Here is an 11,053-nt window from a genome sequence, read left to right as displayed (position 1 = left end):
GCCCTGTATTTTCTGAAGTCTGTGACAAAGCAAGATTTGTTAGGAGGCTGCTCCTTCTCTTGTAAAACAATGGTGCTGCTTTCAGAGAGCTGCAAGTGAGACTGAGGGTCAAGTCCCTTTAAAAAAAAAAAGTGAAATACAGTATTGTGCATCTTGAAATCTGAAACCAAGAAACAGAAGTGCAAGGGAAACAAGGGGGAAAGTCTTGCAATTCTCGAGGACAGCTGTTTCAAGTGGAGTTTTAAGGAATAAAAAAAATTATATATATACATATTTAAAGGTCATTGAATGGCTTTTGTGGAGAAACCTGTGAAATAAAGGAGCCTTGGAAGAAGAGATTTCTTTTTCTCCTCCGCTCTGGATATAATGGCCATTGCAAAGGAAAGCATCTTAAGATTTGGCTTCAAATGGCTCTTCCTAGCAACTTTCATGCTAGCCTGTGATGGACAAGGTGGAAAGAGAGAGAACGGTGGTCCTGCCTGTTACGGAGGATTTGATTTGTATTTCATTCTAGACAAGTAAGTCAGTTCTACTCTGTTCTTTTTCAAATAAATCTTTAGGCATGAACTGGAATGGCATATGCTGATACCGAGGAGGTTTTCTTTGGAATTTAGTTTTGTAGAAGTCACTGTGTCCCCAAGGGACCTGCAAAACTCCTTACTACTCTGGCTTTATTTATTTATTGTAACTTCTTTGATAGGTCTAGTATATAATCCCATTGTGCTCTAGAAATCAAATAGTTATAAATTTTGCTGTGGCTGATATAGAAAGTTTATTGTGTACTTGACCCTGTAGTTTCTTAAAACAGTGGCTGGGAGAAGGGCAGCACCCTGGTCACCTCTGATTTCCCTATGAGCCGTGAAGGTTGAGGCACTCATGAAAACAGGGGCTGGAGAGTTATTATTGCAGGCATTAATTCTGTAGCTGAAACGTGGAGGAAAACTCGCCTGCCTGGAGGTCTGCTTCTGCACCGCTTGCTCCTTAGCTCTGAAGATTCTGGAGCAGCAACTTGCAGGTAAAGACCGGGCTCTGAGAGGTGGCTACTCGCTTTGAAAGGGTCTGATTTTGGCCATTGTGATGGAAAACAGCTAGAGTGCCTTATTTAAAGAGAGCTTTATTTTCTCTATGCTGAGTCACATTTTCTTTGTTTCCTGTTAATCAAATGCATATTTTGACTGCTTAACTGTTTATACTGAAGATAACCTTCTACCTCAGTTTTTCACCACCAGTTGTGATAGTGTCACCTTCTTGGCACCGGTAAGTTTGCCTCTTTACAGGCCTTCAGGTTGTAGATGGAGCAATGTGGAGTAGATGTGTGCTGAGCTTTGGAAAGCTTCATGATGAAACAATATAACGATTTACAAAAAAAGCATAAAAAAAAGTACTAGCTAAAGTGATTCTCCTAATTTCCTTGATTAAGAATAGTTATTTTGAACCAAAGGTTTGGAAATACTGGAGAATATGCATGCCAGAGCCATGGTGCTGACATTATTAACCATAAATTTCAGAGACAGGAAAGTATTTGTAAGTTGCCAAAAGTGCTCGCAGATGAAGCTTTCTGACTGACCCTCCTGAGTGTTTTGCAGTAGCTCCCACATTCCAGTAGTATAAATGACTTGGAATTACATAACACCTTATTACAAAACACTGGGTAAAATGTAAGCCTGAGACACTGGGTATTTTAATATGCCAGTTGTCCTAATGCTCCAGGGGAAAGATTTTTATTGTTTTTATTTTATTCAGTGGAAAGATCAACCTGTCTAATACATTTTATTGCTTAGGCTGTTTAGTCATTAGGTGGGATGCTTTTATTGCTACATACAAAAAAAAAAAACCCAAACCCAGAGCGTGATTTGTACTGCAGACAGCTTTTGCGAACTGCATTTCCCTGAAAGTTGAAGCAGAATTCAAGGTTTTCTCAAATGTGATGGATGCGCGGTGTTATACCTTGGAGCTAATGTAATTTTAACAACCACTTATTTCAAGTTCTGTGCTGTCCTCTTACTAAAAGGCACGGCTTTCTAGGCTTGCTCAAGGGATTATGAATTTGGGTGGAAATATGAAGCTCGGCACAAACTTTAAAGTAGGCGGGCTTGCCTCAGTGTATCCAGGTATCCAACAAACAATCCTGCTTTGACAGTTGCAGGATCCCTATTTCTGGGATTTTTCTGGTGTGGAAACGATCAGGGTCTGATGTAAAAATGTCCTTGGTCTCCTGTAGAATTTGGAGGAGAGTTATGGTATTTAAGCTACTAGTGTGTACAACATGCTGCGGGCCCAATTGTTTAGCCTTTGAGGAGGCTGATGGGAGACTTACTGTGGTGGAGTAGGTTCTCTTTAAAACTTTCCTTCATTCCTCAGATGCTAAGCTGAAGTTCTAAAAAACATGAGTCTTATTTAGCCTGGGTTTTCTGCCTTCTAATTCTTTAGAAAATGTTTTCAAAAATGCTGCTGAAGTCCTGAATACGGAGAGAGGTGACTCCTATAGAGGTCTTCAGGCAAACTATGAAATGATAATAATAGACTCATTGTTTTCTTTGAAATAGCTCTAGAAATGTTTAAAAGTTATTGAAATTGAAGACGGACACTGAAACACCAGAGATTTTGAATTCTGAAAGATGAAATGTTAATTTCAGTGGTGGAAGGAAGCCATTAAAATATTAAGCAACCTACTTTCTGGGATCAAAGGAGTAACGTAAAAACAACAAACATAGCCCTGGAAGTCACCAGTGCTAGAGCCCTCTACTGACCCTTTTGCCTCAGTGCCTGGTTGGATTTAGTGACTGCTTAAGTCCGTTTAGCACCCTGTGTGTGTGCTGCCCGTTGGATGTGTTCCAGCTGCTGTGCTGTACGTAGTCCCTGTCACAGCTCTGGCTCTTGAAGCAGGTTTCTAGCCACAAGAAGCCTTTCAAAATGAACACATAAACCCCCTGGGAAAGAGCATGTGTTACAGGCAGTTCTCATGAAGCGACGCTCTAGGTCCCTGCAACGTTCTTCTTAGGAGGCTCCTGCAAACTTGCTGTGTCAGCACTTCAAGGGAAACCAGGTTTCCTCTGGCTGTCTGCAGACAGCCAGAGACATGACTCCCTGAAGATGTCACGCTCAGAGGACCTGAAGCAAACCTCCCATTTCTCATTGTCATGAAGGACAGGAAAATCCCGTATTCAGCCATTCGGAAACAATCATGTCATGCTATGGCTTGATGCGTCTGTCACAAACAGAACAAAAGCTTGAGTGACACCAGGTATTCTTGCTGGGTTACAATAGTATCCTTAATCTTTGTGCGTGCACTTGCATGTGTTTTATCACTTCCCAGAGTTCTCACACAGCTTAGGTAGCAATGGAGAAGGCCTCTCATGCCGTGACCGTTGGACCTCAGGCAGCAGAGTTATATTCCCAAAGTGATGCAAAGACACCCCAGAGGTCTGCAGTTTGAGCTGGGCAAATTCTTTGCCAAGTAAAACTGAAGTTGTCGCACTGTTGGTGCAGTGGTCCAACTTTGGAGGAAACCAGGGTTTGCCAGATCTCTTGAGAATCCTTGCTTGACATGCAGCAAACCTAAAGGGAGAAAAATAGCTTTACACATGCAAACACCTAACTTGGAATTCTGAGCTGCTGAAGGAATTGTAAGGTAGTTGAAAGGTGGAAAGGGCTACAACTCAAGCTGTGTGCTAGTTAGAGTACAGTTGTATGCTATTTGCTATTTAGGTTATGTGCAGGATCTAGTCATGCAGGGTGCTGAGCAACTCAAAGTGGAGGTTATACCAAGGGAAGACCTCCTTATTTTGGCAGAATTGTTGAGAGAGCTGGTCTTAGATAGCATGTCCTTTTGTGTTACCATGGTGCTGAGGGGTTTCGTGGATTGAGGCTCCCACAGACTGAATGGTAGCAAAACATATGGCAGAAGATGGTGCCAAAGAATTTATTGCCTGAATATGAGATAAGATATAGGGCCTTCATTAAGAAGGAAGAATGAGGAAGCAGTGAGATGTTGATAAACATAAAGCAAACATTTGTTTTTGCTGATGTTGTCCAGTTATTCTAAAAATATCATCCCTGTGACTAATTAATGAAGACTGTGACCCACACTGACTGACACGGTATCTAGTGCTGTAATGTGTAAACACCCACACAGGCACAGTCGGAACGTTAGGTAGAGGAGGCTCCCAAGATTAATTTATTTGCAGGTAGGGAGGAAGGAATAACAATGAGCAGGTCTTCTCAGTACTCTTTTGCTGTATCCTCTGTATGTCAACAGTCTTATTTCCTATGCCCTTGCCTGTTGTGTGCAAACAGTAGGCATTTTATACCCATGTGCAGAAAACATGCAAGGAACTGTACATGTCTGAAAGAAAACTTGGCTCTAAAATGTCCTTGGGAAAATGAAACAAGTAATCCAAGCTGTTTCCTGTGACCCCTTCGCTATTCAGCCAGACAGCTGATCTATTTTTAACCAGTTGCATTGAAGTGAAACTCCTGCTCCAAAGAAGCTAGTAGTTGTTTCTTTGAATCTAGCTTTAGCTGCTGTAGTTACCGTGACTTAAGTGGGACTACGTCCAGATTTACACTCAGGGTGTGGAAGAATGTAGGGGCAGGCAGATACCTGCACCGCCAGGCAGTGAGACTGACCTGTGTGAACTGCTTCCAGTAGTGGTGTCTCTTCCCCTGAGAAACATGAGCCCTTCAACAGAGCAAACCACAGGACCCTTACAGGGCTGAATAATATTCTAGCTGCTCGAATCTGAAGAAATAGAAGCCTTTAGTAGGTCATGGTAAAATTGAAATCTGCAGAAATTGGTCTGCAGAAATTGGTCTGCAGAAATAGGTTCAAAAGAACCTCTGATCTTCATTGACCTGGTCAGTGATTCCTTGATTGTTTTTCTGGAATTACAGGCCTGAATCCAGAGCAGCGTGTGCATTTGGTTTGGGTGGCAGGGGGCTGCAAGTATACAGAGGCATAGTTTTATTTTGGTTGAGCATGAGGGTTGGGGGATGCTAGCATGCAGTGTGGAGGAATTGGCGCATTCTTGTGTCTTTTTCTTGTTGCCCGAAGGAATGCAATTCACTTCTAAGCCTGCTGTAGGCAAGCAATTGCAATGAGCTAAGTTAATATGTGAAATCCTTGCCCATCAAGACCTGTGTACATGTTTGGAGATAGTGGTGATCTAAGGTTAACTGTTCCTTGTTAAAAGGTGGGTGGGAGCTGCCTTACATCCAGGATTAAGTGTGTTCCTGCAGCACTCTGCACTTTATCTACTGCTTGATGTAAATTCAGTCCATGATTTCTTCCTTGTTAGGTGGTTTTTTACATACCCCCTGCCAATCAGGAAGAGAAGAATGTTCTTTTGGGGCTTAGAGGCTTATCCTGGTCTGAACTGGACCTCTATAGACAATCTCAAATGTTTTGACAGTATCTCTGGTGAGCTGTGGAAGTCTCATGGGAAGTGTAGCACAAGATATTAGCGTTTCCTCGAAGAACTGCATCACCTCTCTAACATGTTTGTGTTATGTAGTGTTTTCAGAATTGCTCCTGGAAAGACAAAGGACACTTTTTTACTCATTTGTATTATTTTTAAAGAGCTCAGTAAAAAGATGCTGCAAAACTTCTTGGGTCAATGCCACCTCTGAGAGCTACAAGACTTCTTGAAGTTGTTCCAAAACTGTGGAAGTTTAAGGAGAATTTGGATCAACATCAGTCTCTGCATCAGGTGTCTTTAAGTTCTTCTGTCAGCTGCAGTGCACATGTGAAGTCTGTGTATAAGAATTTGTGGGCTGTAATCTGTTTTCTCATAGTTTGTGAATTAAATAAAGCTATGGCTATTCTGAGAAGGTGCAATGACAGAAATGGAAATAAGGAGTCTGAACAGTACAAGGAAGTCAAATTGTAAGGAGGTTTGACTTGCTGCTGCTTTGGGTTACAGTGCATCTTGCCCCAGTGAGTAGGAGAAAAGCAACTGCTGGAGGGCAGGGTTTCGCCAGAGCGTGGCTCTCTGTGCCTGGAACCACTGGACAACTGATCCTCTCTCACCCTCGGATTTAGTTTAGATGTACAAAATTCCGGCGCAGCTGACCACAGAATGTATCATTCTGTTGTTAAAGGCATAATGGTTTACTTAGTCTTAATTTCCATTTATTGGGCTTTTCTCCAGCAAGAGAATTTGGCATCCTCAGGATGAGCTTTTTCTTAAATTGCAGGTTTATAGCATCAACCATTCAGCTGCAGAGTGTTGGCTCACTGATCATCTTGTTTCTCTTCAGGAATATGAAGAGGTTACGATTTTAAATTTGGCTTTTATTGTCTTACAGTTAGGCTTTAGAAATAGTCATCCTACTAAGAGTTCCTGCCCTGCCTCAGCTTACAAGTGACAAGTGTCTTTTACTGTGGAGCTTCTGACTAACACAGTTGAAAGCTGTAAGCTAATGCTGATTTTATAAACCTTCTGTTGACCTCAAAAGAGTTAGTTTTATTGGTTTTGTCCATTTTATGCCAAGTGAAGACTGTAACAAGTCTGAAGTGTGTTTCAGAAGTATTTATGTATATTTTATGTATTACAGGCGTGCTTTTTTCTAAATGCAGATCTGGGCACTGATAGCCACTGAAACCTGGGCTTGACTAGATGGAGGAATTAACTGCAAGTAGGCTGCAAGCTGTCTAGCTACAGATGGAAAACTTTCTGTGCTAGAGGGACCAACATATGGTCAGCAAAAGTGTGAGCCTTTATTTTGGGACCCTTTTATAGCTTGCTCTGGTAGAGACAAAGAATGAATGGCTTGTAGACTGTTCCAGTTGTCCCACTTCAGTGCCTTTGGAACTGAAAGCAGAAACTGTCTGTCTTTTGTAGGATGAAGTGGGTTTGTTTTTGTGATTGTAGCAATGGTAAGAAGTTTCCTTAAAATAGACATTTAACATTCTGCTGCTCTTGAACTTCAGGTTGTTCCTCTTGTGTGTTAATAGATATGTGGGAAGGTTTCACGGAAAAAGAGCTGTAACTTCAGATGCTTGGAGTTTTGTTCCAGAGGGCATAAAGATGGGACTGTTAGTGGGAGAACAGAGTGAGGATGATGAAGGGGGGGCAGTGCAGCAGATGTGTGTGAAGAAGCACTGCTTACCTGAAAAAAAATCTCAAACAATTTAAAACCAGTGAAACAACAGTTGAAAGGCAAACACTTAAACAGGATGTGCTATTGACCTGCACATCACTGAACTGAGCTATTGGTTTTTAACCTTTATTCTGGTAAATGCTTTCTTCAAAAAATGCATGACTTCTCAGAGCCATGGAAAATGACAGGAGTTTTAGATGACGACCTACATACCTTTTGTGCTCTGTGGCCGGATCTCATTCCCAGCTGCCTGGCTGCAGTAGTCATTTTAAGTGATGATCAGCTTTTGTTCAGAGGCTTATAATGAAGGAGAGGAAGAAACTATACTTTTAAAGGCTAACGCAGCTTCTAGGGCAGTGTCCTGTTGTAAGTGGGGACTAGCTAGAGCTTCTGTGTTGGCGGAGGCTGAGGGCTGTTTTCCCTTAACATGAAGTGTAGTATAGTTGTCTTACCTGATGGCTTGGAGAAGGTTAGTTAGGCTGTACTTGTGAAAGGGTCTTAACTCCACGTGTCTGCTACCAGATGGTTCAGGAGATGGGAAACTTAAACAAGGTGCACTTTTATTGAGAGGTGGATATTTGGTCTAAAGCAGCATACGTTTCACTGAAGGACATAGTATTTGTTTGATGGTTAACAAAGCCTTGGCTTCATCTGTCTTCTGGAGACTGATGTAACCATTGCTATAAAGTCAAGTGTTTCTTTTATGCCTCACCATAAAAAGACAATAAATATTTATTTTCCAGGCCAGTTCTCAGAAATGATTTGGACTATTTGGCATTGACAGGACTGGAGTGCGTCTCACATTCCAGGTCTCAGAGTTATTCCATCCATCTGAGAGGAATTTGCACCTGGGGTTGAGCTTTGTGTGTCTCTGTTCTATCAGTTTGCACTTTGGATGCAGTGTGGGTTAAGTTTCTCATTTGAGATCAAGTCCTGATGTGCCTTGCCCTTCATCTGTTTTAAGACACCAAATTTCCCACTGTCTGTGTGGCTTAATTAGCTTATCAAGACCCTTGTTATTGGTGTTTCTTTGGTCCTCTCTGATACACAGTTGCGTGGAGGACAAGCAATGATTTCAAGTCCTGGTCTGGTGAAAGGGAAGAGAGCCAAGAAGTAGTCTAGCACTGTTAGCATTTGCTTACGATCAAGTCTCCTCTGCAATCTGTCCCTTACAACCATGGACAAACCAGGGGTGCCTGTTAGGTTATCTTTAAAGAGGCACATTTGGCATCAGGTCATTTGTGCAAAGAGAGCCAGAGCATTTGCTGTTTTTCCAGATGGCTCATATGCTCTTGTACCTGTGCAAGGGTCCTCACTGCATGGCATCTGCTGTCGCCTTTGGGCATATTAGGGTCATATAGAGAAAGAATGTCTTAAGGTATCATGGAGCAAGTGGGTAAGGCCAAGGATTTTACTGAATGGCTGTAAATGAAAACCAGGTGCGGGAAGAATAGGGAAGGAAATTTGTATGACCTGCACAATGTGGTTTGAATGCTCGTCATGCTGCTAGGAAGTGAAGTAATGCTATTTGCAGCCAGGCTGGGGCTGGCTGCTCCAGGTGTGCAGTACTTGAGTGGATCTATTCAGAGCTATTCACTTGCGTTCTCGGATCTAAGGTAGAACAGAGTCAGGTCAGACGCCCTTTCTTTCTGTGAAGAGAAAAAACATCTTTTCTTCCTCAGCCTGCAGATCAATGAAGTTTCTATTAAAGCTGGAATGGTTATTTCCCCTATAAATATTTTTAATTGTAGTCAACAAATTAAATAAGGATGACACATCACATTTATTTTCCAACTCTAGGAAGGACTTTTTTTCCCAATATTAGTATTCCACTATTCATAGAATATTCATGCCAGAAGGGGCATTTAGTGCTGAAAGATTCTGATTAGCCTATTTTTTTTGCCTGATCCTTACAACATAAATAAGAATAGCCTGATCCTGTTATAGTCTATGGTTTATTTTCCTGAGGAGCAAAATTAGTTCGTTTTGCTTTTAACTGAGGTGTGAAAGAATTAGCCAGAACAGTTGAGCTGTTGGACCTAGAGTGTTTTACATTTCATAGTCTCTAGCACAGTGGAGATGCTAGAGAAGTTTAATAATCCGCATTTTATTCTCAAAGTACACTTGAGCTAAAAGCTCTGCATAATGGTATGGCAAGTGAGTTGGTGGAATTAATCTAAAATACTTTGCAGACAGGTCTTCACTCACGCAAGGTTTATTTGTTTAAGGCTGTGCTAAAGGTCTAGCGTAACTGCCATATGTTATTGCCAAGCGTAGCCTCAAACACTTGCATGGAGCGTAAATTATTCTTGCTTTTCAAAGTTAAGTAGGAAATGTCACTTATGGTTTAATATCTCTTTAAAGGAAGAATATGAACAGTGAGCGTTAAACAAAATAAAACCAAATGACTAGCTGAGCAATGAGTAACGAAACGTTAGGCTGGGGAAACTACAACAGCAGCAATTAAACTCATATCTCCTGTAATAATTGTTTCCCTAGATCAGGAAGTGTCCTGCACCATTGGAATGAAATATATCATTTTGTGGAACACTTGGCCCGCAAGTTCATAAGGTAAGAAGCGCTGCTTTGCAGGTGGCTGAATGAGGAGGTGGGTGTGTGCTGGCGGCTAGGAGATGTGCTCCCAGCCGCAGTCAAGTAACACCTGATGCTTTCTACCAGGGGACTACTTAATGCTTTTCTCAGATCATCCCATTGACTGCTTTTCCCCAGGCTTCTGTCATGCAGGAAATAGGAGTAGATAAGTTAACCGTTCCCTTTTTCCCTGCCTGACTTCCATGGATCAAATCGTATTTTTGTGGGTATGAAATCCTCTGTTTCTGAGATGGCTGGCTGCTGCCTGCGGTACAGATGTTTGGGTCTGCAGGGAGAGGCCTGAGGCTGTAGCTTTCAGGCACTGAATGCCTTGAGACTGGATGAAAATCCCCCCGGGCCAGTGGGTGGGATGTGGTATGATAAACACAACTAACCTTCCTTCATCTCCATGGTGATACCAGGATGCACTTAAGCCTTTCTTGCTTTAGCAATGTTAAGGTCATGATGCAAGCACTACTTACATCTTTTAGAGGGATTCCTCGTGGTTTGCCTTCACTAGGGAGGCCCAGGGCAAAACACCTTTTGCTGCTTACTCCTGTCTTTCATCCTGTTGAGTTATAATCCAGACAGCAGTCAGTGCATTTGGTGTTACACACACAGTAAGCTCTGGTCTGGACCGCCAGAATAACTTTTTTTTCTCTCCTTCTCCAGCCCTCAGCTGAGGATGTCCTTCATTGTTTTTTCAACTAGAGGGACAATTCTAATGAGGTTAACAGAAGACAGGTAAGAAGAGATTTAAAGGTGCACAGCAGCTTTTGTGTCCTTGTCATAGCTTCCTTCACCTTCCTTGCTCAGTGATTTCCAATCCACTGTGAGCAGTGTTGTGACACCTTTGTGCTTCTCAGTTTAATTGTTTGAATCACCCGCCCATTTTCACATATGACGCTCATTCTGCTAGAATGCATTAAGGCCTCTAAGGCAGAGGTTGCTTTTTCACTTTTAACTTCTAAATGTCTTTTTGTCAACAATTAGGGTTTTAACTCAAACTGCTTTTATCGAAGGAGTCTGCCTTCCACAGATTTTCAGGATTTTGTCAGAGAACAAGAGCCTTATTGCCTTTAAAACATCCGTAGGGAGTTTCTTCTGTGAACAAAGAGTTGAAACTCCATTCCCATAAAAACAAACTTGAAAGCCATAGCTGATACTCATCGTCTTGAGGTAGAGGTGAACATGATTTCTTCAGAGGGCTGAAGGTATGTTATAGGCAAACCGTGTTTAGGATGGATTGCAAGGGTGTATTTTTGGGGGCAATGAAGGTTTGACTGCCATGTTTCTGAAGCATATTATTGTCATCCCCTTGTAGATCCCCAAGTTAGTCCCAGTAAAATCTATGGGACAG

At 42.0% G+C, this 11,053-nt stretch overlaps 1 protein-coding gene across 1 annotated transcript in view; it reads left to right on the top strand.

Moving 5' to 3' along the window:
- The window catches only part of ANTXR1 (ANTXR cell adhesion molecule 1), a 107,272-nt gene continuing 96,219 nt past the window's right edge, over positions 1-11,053 (top strand). The window contains exons 1-3 of the mRNA XM_075117554.1: positions 1-518; positions 9,601-9,672; positions 10,366-10,437. Coding sequence (XP_074973655.1) covers positions 367-518; positions 9,601-9,672; positions 10,366-10,437 — 296 coding nt within the window. The 5' untranslated portion in view covers positions 1-366. The remainder of the gene's footprint in view (positions 519-9,600; positions 9,673-10,365; positions 10,438-11,053) is intronic.

Source organism: Phalacrocorax aristotelis, chromosome 24 (assembly GCF_949628215.1).
Source record: "Phalacrocorax aristotelis chromosome 24, bGulAri2.1, whole genome shotgun sequence".
NCBI classification, from domain to species: domain Eukaryota; kingdom Metazoa; phylum Chordata; class Aves; order Suliformes; family Phalacrocoracidae; genus Phalacrocorax; species Phalacrocorax aristotelis.
The sequence above is the reverse complement of the archived record's forward strand: the minus strand, read 5'-3'. Positions and strand labels throughout refer to the sequence as shown.